Source organism: Gossypium raimondii, chromosome 10 (assembly GCF_025698545.1).
Source record: "Gossypium raimondii isolate GPD5lz chromosome 10, ASM2569854v1, whole genome shotgun sequence".
NCBI lineage: Eukaryota > Viridiplantae > Streptophyta > Magnoliopsida > Malvales > Malvaceae > Gossypium > Gossypium raimondii.
The window spans coordinates 41698124-41717033 of record NC_068574.1 but is presented as its reverse complement, the minus strand read 5'-3'; the positions used below and the strand labels follow the sequence as shown (position 1 = coordinate 41717033).

The following is an 18910-nucleotide window of genomic DNA, read 5'->3' as shown; positions in this document are numbered from 1 at the left end:
TTGACTTTCCCAAGTACATTAGTTGTTCGTGAGCCCCCAAGATAGATTGTTTCTTCTCCTTTCTCCACTTTGGAGTATGAGGTAAATGCATTTCAATTACCACAAATATGTCTCGTGGCAACAGAGTCTATTAGCCACTCTTTCTCATTTGTCACAATATTGACTTGAGAAATGATTGTTAGAAATTTTTCACCTTTTTCGACCAAATTGACATTTAGCCTAGCGGGATTATCATTTCTCCCCTTTTAGTGTCTATATTGATGTGCATGATGGCCAGATTTGCCACAAAAAAATAAAAGCAATTTCCTTTGTTCTTGAAGGTAGGTTTTTGTGTTTTAGGCTCATAGTTATGTTTTTTTAACCATACCTCTCTTAGGCTTATCATCAATCAAGTTATCGAGTGTACTGATCTCTTTTCTCTCGGGAACTCTAGCTTTTTTTGCAGTTGGTGTCTTCAATGATTAAATTGGTGTAGGTCCACCAAAAAAATCTACTTGTGTTTGTGCTTGAGTTGTTATTTGTAGTCGTACCATGATGGTAAGAACTTCTCAATTAGTAAGTTACCAGTAACAAACTCTTCTAGTAAGGTGATGTTCTAAGCTTTTAAATCCTCCAATAGCTTGTGGTACTTGTTGATTTGTACCTTGACATACTTTTCATCAAACATCTCCCACCTTTAGTATTTTCCAATAAAAGTTTTTTGTTTACCAACATCTTCGGTAGTGTACTTGAAAATCATGTTATCACATATCTCTTTTGCTTCCTTGTACAAACAATAAACATAAAAAAGTTCATTCAAAATAGTGGAAATAATTGCATGTCTACATACCTTGTTCGCGTGTACCCATAGTTCGATCTGCTTATCTGAGGCATCAGACGATAGTTTTTCAATAAGGGTGAAAGCAACTGCATGCGTATCAAGGATAAAGAATATGCATTATTGTCACCATTTGAAATTGTTTCCAGTCAAACACATCGATCTTAGAAATTTCAAGAAATGATTTGGCGTAAGAAAAAGGGGGCATCATCAAGGTTGGGGCAGTAACAACAACAACATGCTTGACGTTGGTTGAAGGGTGGACAACGGGAACGCTAGTAGTAGCATCAACAGAGGTAAGAGAATCAACAATAATGTTTGGATCTATAATATCCTCAAGATTGTTGGAATTAAGGGGGTCAAAACAAAAGGGTGATGCTTGAGGCATGACTAGCATTATCCTTAAGGGTATTTCACTAATTGCATATCCCTTAGGATTTAACAAGCACTTTTGTTTACCAAAAGTAACGGGGAGCAAGAAAAATGTATAAAAAACAAATATCTATCTAAATGGAAGAGGAAGGGAGAAAGGAAAGGATATTAAAGAGAAAAGGGAAAAGCACGCTGGTTGATTGATTTTGAAGACTGGTCATGCATGGTATTTATAGGCACCGTGCATGCCTACATTTAGAAAAACATAAACATTAGAAAATCAGGATTAGTAAGGGAGAAAATCAAGGGATTCTTGATAAGCTTGTTTGAACAAAATAATTTAAAAATAAAAGAAAAAAACAAAAAACGAACTAAGCCTAGTATCGCGTAAGGGGGATCGTCTGATTTACTTTGGACTGAGCTTTTGAGCTTAGTTCTCAGATGTATAATTTGTTTTAAATATTGAAATTGCGTAATTTTATTTTATTTCTAAATATAAGCATAAGGATGGAATGAGATTATCTGATGTAGAAGGACAAATTCTTAGTTAGTAATAATGTTGAAAGGGAAAGTGTTACCGAATTCATTATTTTATGCAATAAAATTTCAGGGGATGGAAATATAAATTTAAAGAATCTAAAGAGACCATATATAAATTTACCTTATCATGAAGTAATTACGCATGGTATTTTAAAAGAATGCTAAAGATGTAGGAGTCAAATATAAATATTAATTTTCTTTTCAAGTGATAATGAGAGGAAAAAGAAAAGGTTTGAGTTGACCCCAAATTACAAGAAAGAGCCAGTAGAATTTCAGACCCAAATATTATTTTTGGAAATTTGGGTACCATAGGATTACAATTAGTATGCAAATAATATACATCTTCCCCGAAACTAAAATTCAAGCCACCAGCATGTGTGGCTCTTAATAGTTAATACTTTGTTTGACGTCTCCATTCGCCTATATAAACCCTCAAGCCTCTCTATTTAACACCCAAAACACCTTCATCTATAGCAAAGCTAAAGCAAAGTTTTGAAGAGGAGCTTAATTAATGGCGATTTCGATTTCTGCAACAGGGTTTAAGGGAGGCTTAGGAAGTTCCTTCCATTCCGTAACTGGTGAAGAGTATGGCATGTTGGTTAAGTCGGTTCCCAAGCATGTTTGAGTTGGAAAGAGTGTTAGAGCACAGCCAATGATGAAGAACGTTAAGGGAGGGAAAGGATTGTTTGCTTCAATTATGGTGGTGACTCGCCAATTCGTTGGGAAGAAAGGTTCAATTAGACCTGTCCATGGGCCGGGCGGCCTGGCCCGGCCCGACGGCCCGCCCGAAATATGAGAGGGTTTGGGTAAAAATATAGGCTCGAAATATGGGCTTGGGCAAAATTTTAGGCCCGTTTAAAATATATAGGCCCGAAATATGGCATCGGGCAAGATTTTTTTGGCCCGGGCCCGGCCCGGCCCGAAAAATATTAAATATATATATATTTTATTTTTAAAATATAATAGTTTTTTTATTTTAAGTTTATTTACTTTCATTTCCTTAACTAGTGTTACAAAATAATAATAATAAAACATCAAGTTTGTTTTACTAATCAAATGTTAGATTTTGTTACAACAATTAATACAATTAATACAATTAATAATTTGATAAATTTACTAATCAAATATTAGATTTTATTACAACAATTAATCGATTAATACAATTAATAATTTGATAAATTTACTAATCAAATGTTAGATTTTATTACAACAATTAACAATTAATAATTTGATAATTTTACTAACAATTAATTTTAATAACAATTAGTTTTAATTTTATTAAAAAAATAATTTTAATTTTAATTTTAATTAAAAACGGGCCGGGCTGGGCCGGGCTCGGGCCCCATATTTTTTCTTCGGGCCGGGCCTGGGCAAAATCTCAAGCCCATATTTCGGGCAGGGCCCGGGCCTAGTAAACGGGCTGAAATTTTTTTGTGGACCCGACCCGGCCCATGGACAGGTCTAGGTTCAATCAGCTTAGAGGAAAAGCAATTGCTTTGCATTCTCAGGTACATCATTTATTTGAAACATGAAATTTATAAAAAAAAAAAAAACTATTTTAATCTTCCATTTAATTTTTTTTGTCCTTTTGGTCCTTAAATTTGTATTTTTGTCAAATCACTCCAAAATGGATAAAAATTTAATGTTTTTAAATTTGTTAACGTGGATTGCTACATGGATGACATGTCAACATTTAGTTTATATTTTAAAATTTTCAAAAATTAAAATCATTAATATTATTAAAAGTATAAAAAATAATTTTTTTATATTTTTAAAATTAAATAAATTAATTAAATATTGACATGTCATCTACATGTATTCTAAGTTAACAAAGTTAACAAACTTGAACTTTTCATTCATTTTGAGGTGATTTTATAAAAAATACAAGCAAATTTAAGGATTAAAAGAAAAAAAAATTAAATGAATGATTAATATAAATTTTTTTGTAAAGTCAGAGCGCAGTTATTTTATATTTTTTAAGAGCAGGGAATGGAACCAACAATGGTGATAGTGTTAATGAAATCATGTTTTGTTTCTTATTTCAGATAATTAATGAAGGCTGATATTAAACAGAAGCAAGGATTGATTCGACTGGCCAAGAAGAATGGGGAAAGGCTTGGATTCCTTGCATGACGATGATGATCGAATGTGTGCAATTTTGTGCATAATTATTACAGATATTTCAAGTTAAATATGCTGTTCTTCTTCCAAAGACATCCACTGTCAGGGTTTTTTGGTGTGAGAATTAAAACTATGAAAAGTTAAATATCTGTTGTTTTGATTTTTTATACACTTGTAAAACCTTTTATGATTTAGTAACTGAGTTGGATATTTGTAATTTTTGGATTATATGAATTTGAATTTGTAGATTATTAGTCAAATTCAATCCGAATAAATATATTATCCGTGGGATATTTGAATCCAAAAAATTCAACTTTAACATTTTTAATCATATGTCATAAGAGTATAGGGAGTAAAACATATTTTAACCAGTATAATTAATTAATATATTATGTACTATCATTATAGTATGCGATATAGTATTACATAATGTAATAATATATTTTAAAACTATTACATAATACAATAATATAATATAAAACTATGACTAAAACTATTAATACATATGCATATATATAATTATTATTTTATAAATTATAATAAAAGATATAGTATCAAATTTAGTATATTACAATACATGTTCATAAGTAGTAATACATAAAATATTTATTAAAATTTTAATATCTTAATACAATATTGTTTTTATTAAATTGGATTTTGAATTAGATTTTAACTTTTGCATATTGTATTTAGGTATTAGATTTAATTTCATTTTCTTTTGGACTTAAGATTCAGCTATATTTAGTTTATTTCGAGTTAAAAAATAAAGAGTATATTATTTGGGTTTGGACTTAGTATAATATATTTGAGTTTTAGAATAAATATTTTAGAATGCGAGTATTATTTTATAAATTTAATAAAAAAGTTATCTAATTATCGATATAATATAATAATAAACAATAAAATATAATTTCATCAATTCATATACTTATCGTAATAAATTTTACATACAATAAACACTTTAATTATTTTATATAAATTTATTTTTTATAAGATAAACTTGAATTGTGTTGTTGTATAAAAGTAAAAAATATTATTGCATTTGGAATTAAAATGTTTATAATTTAAAAATTCGCAATTATTTTAATCCACTAGAACTCGCATGACTAGATTTGAGCTTGAAATAAAAGAAAATCTAATTCAAACGTGAATTTAAAATATAAAATTTACGATCGTGATACCCACTATGATTGCAATAACAACTGTTATTTCCGCTATGATGTAGAACTACAATTAAATTGATTTTACTTCTAATATTCTTTTGGATGAAAAAGATAATCAATATAAATACATATAAACATACACATTCTTTGTAGAGAAAAGGGTTAGACTTTTGCTTTAATGACTTACAAGACTCTCTTCTTTAGAAATCTTGATTTGAATGTGTTCTTATTAAGGGTTTATGTTGGAATCATAATTATTATCCCATCTCAACATTTAATTTTATATTTAAGTTGTGTTTAGTAGTGCTTTTTAAAAATATTTTTGACATGAATAGCGCTTTTGAAGTAAAAGAAATACTAAATAAGCAACTTTTGAAGTAAATTTTTAGTTTTTCAAAAGTACTACTCTCCAAATGGGGAAGTTAAAATTTTTAGTTTTTCTCTTCCAAAAGCACTTTGGACAGCTTAATTGCGTTTTCACCCTTCCAACACATGGTACTTTCTTTTCTCTGGTTAATTACTTTAAAAATATTAAATTTTTTTTCATATATTAAAATATTAACAAAAAATTATAATAAATTATTTTCTATATTATCATTAAAATATCATAATATTAACTAATTTAAACATTGTTTAAATGCATATTTATTACTTTATAATATTATGTCTAACATTGATATTTTATTTCTCAAAAGTATTTTTTGAACACTTAAATCTTAAATCAAACTTTTCAAAAATATTTTTTCAAAGTATTTCACTAAGAAAAAGAAAATTAGGGTTAGAAGTTTCCATTTATTTTTCCGTTTCGCCGACTATTGTGGTCGGTCGTTAGCCTTAAAAAATGGCATGTTGTTCACATTCAAAGATGGTAGCTTCCAAGAAATAAAATACTAGGTTTTGGCTCTTGGAGTATGAATGGTTAGTGGGTCAGCCATAGATTTTCATTGGAAATTTTGGGACCATAAGTTTTCAATTCGTATGCAAATGATATACGTGTACCTCCAAGACTAAAATCCAGCCCACCACCATGTATGGCTCCCAATGCTTTATTTGACTTCTCCCTTCGCCCATAAAAAACCCCAAGGCTCTCTAATTAACACCCAAGCTTATAACAAAAAACAACCCATCAAACTTTACAACCATCATCTCTAATGGCTATTTCAATTTCGACAACAGGGTTTAAGGGAGGTTTAGGAAGTTGCTTCCATTCAGTAGCTGGCGAAGAATATGGCATGTTGGCTAAGTCAGTTCCAAAGCATGTTGGAGCTGGAAAGGGTGTTAGAGCACAGCCAATGATGAAGAACGTTAACGAAGGGAAAGGGTTGTTTGCTCCAGTTGTGGTGGTGACTCGCCAAATCGTTGGGAAGAAAAGGTTCAGTCAGCTTAGAGGAAAAGCAATTGCTTTGCACTCTCAGGTACATCATTTATATTACATGTATTAATGGAAGCAGGGTGGTGATAGTGTTAAATGTTTTGTGTTTTGATATCAGGTCATCAATGAATTCTGCAAATCGATAGGGGCTGATACGAAACAGAAGCAAGGATTGATTCGACTGGCCAAGAAGAATGGGGAAAGGCTTGGATTCCTTGCATGAATTGGTGACGATCAAATTTGTTCTTCTTCCAAATATTTCTTTTCTTCTTTTTATGTAAACTGTAAACCCTTCACTGTACTTGAAATAATACATACCTTGAACGCATATCGTCTGCCCCAAGCCCCTGCCTGCGTATCAAATTTAGCCACGTCTGTCTTCTTTTAATTGCTTTTTTCAATTCTATATTTATTGTAGAATAATAGATAATAAATTAAATAAATTGAATTAATTCATCTAATATACTTTTTAGGCTTAGATGTCAAAATTATATATGAATTTTGATTTAATGTGTAATTGCATACATAAACTTTAATTTGGTGCAATTATACACATCAAATTCTAATTGTGGTTCAAGTGTAACTTGAAACTTTAATTTTGATTTAATCATACATATTTAAAGAGAATGGAAAAAAGAACAAATGCGTGGCGTAATTTCATACAAAGGACACAAAATGAGGCACGGGCTTGGAAAAGACAATTTGCCTTTGTGTAGAGGTGAGCGGTCAATCGAATTGAGTCAAATTTAATGAAAATTTTTGAATTTTTCGAATTGACGAGTCTCATTCTATCATACTAACTCAATTTAAGTTTTTTCCGAATTGAGTAAAACTGTTTGAATTAAATTTAAAAAAAATTAAACATGTCTAGTTAACATCTCATTGCCATATAACTAATTCTATTTTAGAGTATATACATTTAAAAACTCTTTCAAAGTAAAATAAGAGAAAAGAAAAGATACTTTAGTATAATAAATTTTGATCATTATTTATTTATTTAAGTCCCAAAATTATTCTTTTGAATTTTTGTTAACTTTTCTATATATTCCTTAGAATTTTTTAAAATATAAATTTTGAAATTTTTATAAATATTTGAATTTTTAAAAATTATTTTAATTTTTAAAAACTTTTAAAATATTTTTGTTGAAACAGAGATCAATTTGCTTATTCAATCATTATTTGAATTATAAAGTTCAATTCAACTCAAACTCGAAATTGAATTACTTAATCGAATTGACTCAAAAAATCGAATAACTCAAAATAATTTTTTTAAAGTCAAATCAAACTTTATCATCCCTACCTTCATGATATACAAATACATTCTGTCTATTATTTACTTAAATTTAAATATTATAACCAAATTTTAAATTTGAATTAAAAATTATATTTATTTGGATATGGAAAAGGAGAAGAAAGAAAACTGAAGTAACAAAAGAACAGAAAACCAATTTTTATTAACCAATTTAGATGAAAGAAAATGAAAATTCATGTTTTATGAAAATGTTTCAATCAAAACATTCTTTCACTCTGACCATACATCGTTCAAATCCATTCCCTTTCCTCTACTGATTTGATCTAAACCAATACATTTTTATCCAAACATAAAGGTAAATTATTTTACAATTAAAAAAAAAACAACTTGAATGTCACATTAATTTTCAAATACAATCCCAAAATAAAATAAAAATAAAAAACCAAAGTGGACTCAAACTGAAACTAGTTCAACCTTCCAAGTTAAGCACCAAAAACATTGCCAAGTACATAATTCTAATGGCCCCCAGAATCATCATATGCTATGAGATTCAGCAAATTAAGTATCCAAGGAATAGGGTAAAATTCTCAATGTGTTAAAATATCAAAACTGTCTCTAACATGGAACTTGATTGTTGGTGGTATCACATAACATAAACTCACATGCAAAATAGGTAACAAATAGAGAGTACACTGCTGAACAAAGAAACCTGCAAATGGTTCAAACATTGTATCGACCTTTTGCTGATCTTTCCCTTCGAGAGTCGTCCTGCAACACACAATGCGGTCAGTCGTGGTGAGAGAATATGCACCCAAAATCACATGTACCGCTCAAATGAAACTTACATGGAAGCTATATGTAATTTTATCATTGATGTCAATGATCTCCTTCCACTTCCTTCCAATACCCATCTATATCACACAGTTTCAATTAACATCATCAGAACACAAGCCATTCACTAAATTTCGATTGGACAAAAATCAATCAATAAAAGCAAGCAGTAAACGACAAGTGGCCACAGATTCAGCCTGCTCCAGGAAATTATGCAACGCAACATACTGTTGCAATATGGACATGTGAGAGGATACTTTATAAGCTCACGTGCAAAAATCACGAGGTTAAGAGAAAACAGAAATAAAAATGCAAGAGAAAACATCACAAATAAAAGATGGCCCTATTGAAATTTGAATAAATGGATAAAACATGCACTGAAAAGAGGCGCCTAGTTGTTACATCAAGATAAATAATCTTAAGTATCATACATTCTAAATGAATACACGAAGCCATGGTTGCAACTAATGCTTTAGCCCATCAAATGTGAAAACAAATTTTCTGCAATGCAATGCAGAACTATGTTATTCCAACTCTGGGTGTGAGTGTCGGATACGGTTATGTATCCAACACAGGTGTGGTTAGATTTTTATAATATTTGGAGGAACCTTGGAGCTCATATCCTTGTATCCATGTGTCGAACACAGGCACTCCAAGAAAAATGAAAAGCCCGAGTAACATAGATACAGAACCAATCAAATATATTTAAGCATTTTAATGACTTGTTCGAAACGGAACACATCATTATTAGTATGAGCATATATTTTCATGCATATAAACGAGAACAAATTTCTTGCAGCGTGATCACTAAAGAAAGTTCTAAGTAGAAATTAGAACAGTTCATGAGCATAAGAATTCAATGGTAAGATGATATAAAGATAGGTTTCTTAAAGAACAGAATTCCTAATACAACTAATAGGTTCAGATTCAAAGTATCAATAGTTACTAAGATAAAGACCTGAGCAGCCTCATTCGTTGCAGTCTTGGTCCACAATGCAAGTTTGTCCTGCCTTTGGCGAACACTGGCAACTACACCACAAATCTCATCTGCCTCATCAAATTGCTCCCCGATCAATGCCATCAACTGCCCACAAAATACGACCAGCCAGTCAAATAGGAGAACAAACCACCCATACCGCACACAATACATAATATATACAGATAAGGGTTCAAGACACCTACACTTTCAAGCCACATGTTCTCAAGATTAGCCTTTCTGTTGCTAGTGACAGACCATTTTCCTCCATTAGCACACTCAGGATCTTCCCATTTGGGCTCAATTCCAGCCTTAAACAAGTGGAAATCAGCATTTCCAGGCAACTTGCTAGGCTTGAATATTTGATCATACAAACTGAAACATATTTGAGCTTTTATTTTCAAAACACACGATAACATATGACAAGGAAAAATACAGAAACCAACTCAAGTTCCCTCAAAATAATTTATAAAAGAAGTCTGTTTTTAAGAACCCATTTATGTTATTAAACAAAACAAATCTCCAATAAATCAATAGTCAGAGAAAATTAAAAGCCAGGAAAAGCACATCATTATCTACAGAGAGCAACCCAATACTGAAAGCCCCAAATGAAGAATATTCTCTCTTTTTTTTTCCCCAATAGACAGAAAACCCATCCAAAATCAACAAAGGGACAATAAAAAATAGCAAACAATCAACAGATCTTTAAAGTATTGATAAAAAGAGAAATGAGTTTTTGATAAAAAGTACCACCAAAATTCTTCTACAGTGTCAAAAGTGTAAACTTTGCGTAAAGAGGAACCCCAAGCAGCGCCTTGTTTAGGCTTCGATTGGTTATCAAACCAAAAGGTCCACTTTCTTTCAAGCTTATGTGGTTGCTTCTCGGTCCCTGTTGTGGGTGCTTCCGCCGCAGCCGCTGCAGGGACGTTAGCTTCCTCCGCCGCCTCACTTGCCATACGTTTTCTTTGTTTCTACTTTCCCCTTCCTAAAGCCTATTGAAGAGGAAGTGGAGAGAGAGAGAGAGAGAGAGGGGAGAGGGGGGTTTCAGTTTAGGATATAATCTTTTGTAGTTTTGGGCTTTAGATTGTTGATGGACTTTAGGCTTCATGGGTTTTTCTCACTCTCTCCGTTGCAACTGCTCGGATTTTCTTCATGGATTTTGAAAAGTAATCTTATAATCATAAATAATGAATGAAAATAAGAAAAAAATTGATTGAGTTTTAGTTTAGTTAGTATCGGTATTATTATTTGTATAAGAGTACATAAGTTTAATTACACTAAAGTGCATTATCCTTCTATTTAAGGGTCAGAAGGGGCTATGAATAGTTTTAAATTTTATGTTAAAAAGAAAATATGATAAGAATCTATAATGAAATCAATAAAATAATAATAAGTAAAAAGGAAGCATAATAGCATGAAAAAGCCCTCTACTTTGGGTTTTCTTCTAATATAGTATTTATATTTTTAAAATATCTAATTTGTTATTTGTAGTTGTACTTTGGGTTAACTATTATGGTACCCTAAACCCTAACCGCGTTAAGTTTTCTAATGACGTGGCAAGTTGCTTAATTAAAGAGTGACGCATGATGACCTTTTTACTATTAAGTAACTTTGCAAACACTTCTAAGCAATTTTTTTTTCTTTATCAAAATTAAATTAAGGATGTGTTTTTTTCATGGAAAAATGACTTACGATCAATGTTTTCTACATTTTCTTATGTTTGTTTTATGGAAAATAGTTCAAAAAATATTTTTTTTGTAAAATGACTTACTCTTTGGAAAAACGCAAATCATTTTTCAAAAAGAACTCTTTTGAGTAATTTTATTTTATATAAAATTAATTTGAATCAATCTTAATATTATTATATTAATAATAAATTTTAATTTTAAAATATTTAAAATATTTAAATATTAATATAATACATTATAATTTTCAATAGTATTAATACTTATTTAATTATTTTATATTTAATAATATAATAAATTATTAATTAATTAATATAATTTATTTAATAATACATATTAAAAATAACCATTCTAAATTTGAAACGATATTCTTCATATATTTTTCACATCCCAAAATTCAACTTAGTAGTTTCAGGTTAGTGAACCAGGTTTTGTCAACTTGACCCGAGATTAGTTTTTAGAAATTAGAGCAAATATTAGGTTCGTGAATATAGAATTAAGTAACCAGAAAATATTTTCCTAAAACGACTTTCAAAAATAAAAAAATTTTTTTAAGCAAACGAGAAAAAAAAACATTTAATTAGAAAAGGGGTTTGATTTGTAAAAGGGTAAAATTTGGGAGTAACCCAAATACAATTGTACCAATGTTTTTAAATCACCCTATTTTCCCCCTGCACCCTACCGTTCACACACGTCTCTTCCCTCTTCTATTCCCAACATTTGAAAAATTTTACAAGCACCAAAACTCTCAATTTTCTTTCAAGCAAATTCTTCAATTGATTTTCACTCCTCCCAAACACTAAAATCTTTCACAATTTTTTTAAAAAATCATCAAGAACATCACCAATCTCTTCATTCTTTTTCTAGAGGATTTTCACGAAAATCAATCAACCGTTTGTTTTCGTCCTCAATCAAGGTAAGGTTCTGTTTCTCTATTAAATTTTGATGTATTTAGCCTTTCAAATCAAGTTTTGATTTGTTGTAACAAGAATTCTATATTTTAGCCGAAATTGAGATCAATAATGGCAGAATTCAAGTTTTCAAGCTAAACCAATATTTATAAGTATTTTTCAACTTGTTTTGACGAGATTAAAAATTTTCTAAACTTAATTTAATCAATTTTTAAGATATTTGAAAGATTTAACGATTTTTCATTCAAGATGTTCATGAACGTCGAATTTTCTGAAAACTTTAAATCTAAATTTCTAGGTGTTTTAATGGGTTAGATCTCTTCTAAAGTGAATAAGTAGATGACTAGAATTGATTCTAAACAATAGAAACAAGTCCAGATCAAGAAATCTAAGTTTCGGCTAAATTAGTAAAAAAAATTAGTTTAAAATGAGCTAAATTGAATCTACGCTTTTGTTTGATTTCTAATGTGTTTGTGACTGTTGATAACCTATATATATATTGTGTATATTATGTGTGAGAAGCCTCAGATTTTTTGGAGCCCTCTACGAGGAAGGTGAAAGGCAAGACGAAGCTTATTTAAGCTTTCGGCTTGCAAGCAAAAGCAAGACAGTGTTCTGGAGTCGCTGCTAGTATGCACGACTCATAGTATTAATTGAGAGCTTAGGATTAGCCTAAACCCCTATCCTAAGTTCCGAGAGTAAGTATTTCCTATACTTTTGCCTTGTTTGTAAAATCATACCTAAGAAAGATGACTTGTGATATATGATGCTAATACAACAAGTAATACGTGAAAATACATTAATGTGACATGTGATTTACTGATTTTAACGCACACATATGAGGTTTAATGTATGATAGCTCAATTATCACTATTGTGGCACTTGTAGTGCAGTTAAATGGTATCTGATAAGCATGTATTGTGTATGAGGTTGTGATGTGAAACTGATGAATATGAACAGAGGTTATGTGCATTAAAATGGTAAATAAAGATGTGTAATTATGGATATTTTGGCCTTGTGATCTCTTGAAACCATTTGATATAGTTGGCATGTCATAAGGTGGTGAGTACTCACCTTTGTATTTTGTGATTTGGGCGTTGAGGCCCTAGGATAGGTTGGAGAGATAAGGTAATGTTAAGTTAAGCTCCATTCATTGGGACATGTTGGAGTGTTGGAGAGTGTTTAGCTTAATGCTACGTTTTTGGGACATGTTAGACTCTTTGAGTCATTGGTGTGATGAAGATCTGTTTATCCAATGTATAGTGATAGAGTCCACTTATATGTTTCATAACCTCAAGTTGCTGAATTATCATTATTTGAATTATATATGAGTTATGGTGTGTGTGAATACTTGTAAAAGAATATGCCAAACTCGTGAGATAATGAAGCATGAAAACATTTTTTTTACTTGATGAAAATGAGGTTGTGAATGTGCCTAGTATGCTCTTGTTTAACTTATGCTATTCTTTATGCATAGTAGTACTTTTGAACATTCACTAAGCTTGAAAAAGCTCACACTCTTTTCCCAAAACTTGCAGGCTAGTAGCGCATCCAATGAGTGATGAGTAGGCAAGTGTGGTGATCCATCCAAGGCATAACTCTTGAATAGGTATTTTTGTGGTTTTGAACACTTTGAATAAAGGTAATGTGGGTTATTATTTTGGGATAAGACTCATGAACTGTTGATAATATTTTAGACTTTGATTTTGGATATTTTAATGCTTGAGAATGATATTAATGATGTGTGCTATGGTTTCTTGATGAATATGTATTATTATTATTATTATTTTTTGAACAAATGATGAATATGTATTAAAGTGGCATGTAAATTGGTTTAAAACAATTAATAGGCTTAAAAAAGTATTCTAGAAATTTGAGCATGTTTAAAATGTCCAAATGGTTCAAAATGGACATTTAGGATCCTTAGGAAACCTTGAGATGTTGATTTGATATGTTGAGTAATGATCTTTTGGGGTAAAGGTATGGTTGCTGGCATGATTGTTACATAATATGTCAAATTTTGCTATGATATGTTATGGTGTATGTGAGCATGTGCTAATTGATGTATAAATGTATTATGACTTGTTCGGATTGAGTTTATGCCTTTAATGCACGAAATGGTAAGTGGGGAAGTGTCCAAACTTTGGTTTGCTAAATTGTAGGTCTGATTGCTGCAAAATTGTAGGGCACGTCAAGACGATGTCCGAATGTCATCGGGAGTGGGTTCGACGTCGAGGCACCTTTATAGCATCATCAGGACGAGGGCCTCCCTCCAAGGCACATTGCGACATGCAACATCGTTCACCCCGACGTGATGCAAAAAAGGCCAGCTTTCTGAGCTGTGCAATTTAGTCATTAGATTTTGGTGATGTAACTGGAGTCTCAAACGTTTACGAAATGCTTTGAAAATTCACATATCAAGATCTTAGATGTTTAATTTCATAAATCTACTGATAATTCTATAATTTGATTACTTTTAATATTTTGTTATTACTTTGATTTAGTTCCTAAGATACTTATTTCTAAAAATTAACTAAGAATTTCTAATTGGATTAAATTGATTCTTTACCAAATATTCCTAAAAAGATTTTATAATTATAATGTACCTTTAAATCGATGTTACATGCGTGTTGCATAAATTGAACATGAATTGACATTTTTTCCCTTATACCTCGTTTGAGTAAATTTTTTTAGAAAAAGCATGCAACTAGGTTTCAATTCTTTATTTCTGTCTATATATGAGTTGAGTGCATGTACGAGACTTCCCTTGTTGATTGAAAAATAAAATGATTAATTAATTTCATGCAAAAATGTCGTGCGGAGTTCTGGGTACTTCGGTGACTAATGTGATATTCCAGATTTGAGTCAAATCGTCCCGGCTGGGTTTGGGGCACCACATTTGGTGGTATTAGAGATATAGGTTTTCAAATATTTGGACCTAAGTTGTAAACATTCGAGACTAGGGTGACATAACCCTTGGGCCTAGGTTTTCATGGTATTTAGATTGTTTGACTAAAATATCTCTGATTGAATTATTGTGAAATTTCTTGTTTTTGGGGTATGATTGGGAACGCATTGCCTTTATTGAAATGTTTTCACCGTAATATGCCTTGGATCATTACTGCTCACACTCTTGGTTTGTTTATGTGTTTATGGTATTTACGATATGCCTCCTAGACCTGTTAATGTGAATGTGAATGTGAACGCTCTAGAGGGTGATACATCCTCCGAACCACCTGTGTCGCCTCGGATAGTAAATATTCAATATAAGGGTGTTGACACTCTGATGCAAGCCATGATTGGGGCATTTCAGCGGATTGCTGGTGCCAAATTTGCTCTTGTCAGTTGAGGACTATCACTCGAGCGTCTATGAGTGTTAGGTGGTAAGCAGTTTAGTGGAGTGAAGAGAGTCGACCCGACTATAGCGAAGTATTGGCTCAAAAGTGTTGAGAGGACCCTCGATCAGATGTCTTGCACTGATGAGGAACTGATAAGGAGAAGTTGGGCTTTATTGTATCCCTACTCTATGACAAAGCCCATCATTGGTGGAATACTGTGATGAGAGAAACTGCTGTGGACTGTTTGACTTGGGATCATTTCCTGGAAGTGTTTAATAGGAAGTTTATGGGTGAGCATGTAACACCCTCAATCCGATCCGCTATGTCGGATCCAAATCTTGGTTATTACCAAACGAATACATACAAAAACTTAATCTACTTAAACAAGTTACAATTAATTATACCTTCTTAGTTGCAGATTTCAAACTAAATTACATAAGTATATACAATAAGGAAATACAACTACCAAATATGGTAATTAAATTACAAAGATATCTAAATTGAAATCTTAATCTATTGTAGATACCCCAAAATATGGATTTCTGTGTAACAATTCAGACTTCAAACTCGCCGCTAGACTCGCTTTGTATGCATAATAACCTGATAAGCCACTTCTTCGTGAAGTCCTGACATTGTCCTTCCTAGTGCAGTCCCACATCAACTTAACTGTAACATAACACACACAGATAAGTTCAAAAGAACCTAGTGAGGAAAACATCATTTACCTAAGTCATATTTGCACATTGCAATTGATTTATATAAACGATTTCATCGTTCTTAACCTTTAGTTTTGTCTCTGGCGAATACTTCTTCAAGTCCTATCCTTTTATACGCGTCAATTACTATACCTTACTTTGAAACTATTTCCTTATCATTCAATGTCTTCGATACATCACTTACATCCTTCAAACTGTGAGCCAACACCTCATCATGATTCAAGAAGTAACACATACACAGATGACAAATACTTCCTTCGAACATACCAAGTTCACATCCTTATTCAGGATACATTTTCAATACTAACCCATTACTTCTCTATATCCCTTCAATTTTTTATTTTTGACTGTGTATTGGTCTTATGAAATACTTTACCATATATTTCGTAGATAGATTTTGTCCATATTGGTTTCACTAATTACATTTAGGAGGCATACAAAACTCGCCACAAGGGTAATTCATTAGAATATGCCGCAAAGTGCTTATCGTGGTACACCACAAAGAACATCATTTAAAGTTCTTCACTGAGAGTCCTATTAAGACACACTACAAGGGCATTCCATTCGAAGTATACCACAAAGACTATCCTTGTAGGATTCGTCACAGAGGTTATCCCTTCATAATTCGCCACTAAGGCTATTCTTCCAGAGTTCGCCACGACGGCTATTATTTCAGAGTTCACCACAAGGGCTGTTCTTTCCTGACGTGTTTACGATATGGATTTGCCTAAACTAGTGTTATATGAGGTTTGCCAATCATTGTCCTAGGACACACGGAGAACCCCATTTGGAAATCACCATTCTTCGGTTCCTTTCGAAATGTGCCATTGTCATGGTTTAATATACATGTAAGGTTACCAGTCCAAACTAAACTTTTCAAATGACAACAAATTACTAGTCTAAGCTAAACCAGTGTCACATGTATCTTCGAGTCCGCAACAAATGATGGAGCTCAGTTTCAAAGTATATTTACTTGCAGACACTTCGTACATCAAAACAAACTAAGCCCAATCTTCTTAATCCATAATAAGCAACCAATATAACATACACATCTCATAACATACATTTCAAACATTCAGGTACAATCATGCTTCACCTTACATTACTCATGCATCATTCAACACTTGCTTGAACTCATCAGACTCTCTACCAGATTTGGATATTATTCTCAACAATATTCACTCAATCATAGATATCCTTTAGAATTGTATCAACCCAAAAGTTAGTGGAGTCAAAAATTATGGTTTTGGAATTCTATTTTTTGATGATGGAGTCAGTGAATATTATTTATTAATAATTACAAGGGTATTATAGTATTATACTGAAGTTTAGTCTAATAATTTTGGTTATTTGGAAAGTCAGACAATGTACAAGTGTATCAATTCTAAAGTCAGTGGTTTTAGAAATTGAGGTATCAGGACCTCGTTTCTGTAAATCAAACTTCTAAATTTTTTTAATAAATATTTTTACGGAATTATGATTGAAGTGAATTGAAATTCGGTCGAGTAATTTTATGGAATTAGGGCTTAATTTGGGTACAAGGACTAAATCACATAAGTGATAAAAGTGTGAATTGTTAAGGATTTATAATTAGAGCTTAATAAAGGGACTTAAAAGGAAAATAAACCTAACATATATGGTTATATGGTTCGTTAAATATGTAAATTATATGTTTGTATTAAATAAAAATTAGTTAATTATAATATAAAATAAATTAAAATCTAATTAAAAAAAAGGAATTTAACTAGTGGATGGAAAGAGAAAGCCAAATTCTTTCCAACCAAAAAAAATTTGAAGTTAAGCGAAGAAGAAGAACATGAACGACCAAGGGGTTTCAGGTTTTCAAGCTTTAATTGCTAAAGTCGACCAAGAATTCTCGAAAAAGAAAGGAAAAACAAAGCCGTCGACGATTAGCTCGGAGTTTATTGTTTGTGTTTCTATAACCCAAACTACTTCAAATGCTGCATTTGTGAACTGCATTGCATGGTAAGATCATAAGGTAAGCTAAAAATGATAAAAAGAGCTGAATTGATTTGATTCAAATTTATTATTTGCAATGATGACTAAAGTGAATAGTTTTGGAAATATAGTATAATGATATAAATATGAAGTTGAATCTGTTTGAGATGTGATATATATTATTTCGCATATGTATAGAAGTATGATGGATGAAATAACAATATGGATTTGGGACATTGATTACAAATAAAATTGAATAGAAGATATCGTAGTTAAGTCTGAAATGGGTATATAATATTGAAGTGATAAAATTACTTTGATTGTTATTGGGAGAAATGTATATGTTACAACTATGTTTGATTGATTTATTATAAGTAAATCAAATTGTAATATTAAATGGTGCATTATGACATGTAATTCTCCAATATTAATCTGTATTAGATCTTGTTTTTAAGTCATGCATTACATAATTTATATTATACTTTAATGTAGGATATAGAAATACCATTAAGTTAAACTCAGCGTACAATTTTGTTTTTTCATGTACAAGTTAAGTACTTATTGGTTCGATTGTTGCCTCAGCATCTAGAGGCAATCCTAAACTCAAGTGTTGGTGAATTGTTAATTTTGGTCTTGGCATGTACCTAGGATGTTTAATGCTTTATGATCATTTGAATCTTATTGGTCTTTTATGGATATGTAATTAGGTATAAGTGTGGTGGCAATGGTCTTTTTGTGGATGATTTGATAGATTGCTTGGATTATATGCTTTATGTCTTCATAGTGGAGAAAAAGATCATGCTAGGCATTGTACTTGGTTTTGGTTGATGGATGATATGCTTGTGTTACGTTTAAGA

General features: G+C 31.4%; 2 protein-coding genes across 2 annotated transcripts; one reads left to right on the top strand and one right to left on the bottom strand.

The window, feature by feature from the left end:
* The first annotated feature begins 6066 nt into the window (after positions 1-6066).
* On the top strand, positions 6067-6713 carry LOC105774991 (protein PROTON GRADIENT REGULATION 5, chloroplastic). The gene is made up of 2 exons (XM_012597543.2): positions 6067-6428; positions 6504-6713. Exons 1-2 carry the CDS (start codon positions 6165-6167, stop codon positions 6606-6608), a joined length of 369 nt encoding a protein of 122 aa, XP_012452997.1. The 5' UTR covers positions 6067-6164; the 3' UTR covers positions 6609-6713.
* A 1372-nt stretch (positions 6714-8085) lies between these two features.
* Positions 8086-10483, bottom strand: LOC105777696 (eukaryotic translation initiation factor). Its single transcript, XM_012601074.2, has 5 exons — positions 10195-10483; positions 9651-9819; positions 9427-9552; positions 8483-8548; positions 8086-8405 (listed from the first exon to the last, which is right to left on the bottom strand). The coding sequence occupies exons 1-5, from the start codon at positions 10398-10400 to the stop codon at positions 8358-8360; spliced, it is 615 nt and encodes a 204-aa protein (XP_012456528.1). The 5' UTR covers positions 10401-10483; the 3' UTR covers positions 8086-8357.
* Between the last annotated feature and the right edge of the window lie 8427 nt (positions 10484-18910).

What these genes read in the sequence shown, in the direction of transcription:
- LOC105774991 (XM_012597543.2), top strand. Translation starts at nt 6,165, where the DNA reads ATGGCTATTTCAATTTCGACAACAGGGTTTAAGGGAGGTTTAGGAAGT. An exon ending in CAATTGCTTTGCACTCTCAG is followed by an intron (nt 6,429 to 6,503) that starts GTACATCATTTA and finishes TTTTGATATCAG; the next exon opens with GTCATCAATGAATTCTGCAA.
- LOC105777696 (XM_012601074.2), bottom strand. Translation starts at nt 10,400, where the DNA reads ATGGCAAGTGAGGCGGCGGAGGAAGCTAACGTCCCTGCAGCGGCTGCG. An exon ending in AGAACATGTGGCTTGAAAGT is followed by an intron (nt 9,553 to 9,650) that starts GTAGGTGTCTTG and finishes TTTTGTGGGCAG; the next exon opens with TTGATGGCATTGATCGGGGA. An exon ending in CAACGAATGAGGCTGCTCAG is followed by an intron (nt 8,549 to 9,426) that starts GTCTTTATCTTA and finishes TGTGTGATATAG; the next exon opens with ATGGGTATTGGAAGGAAGTG.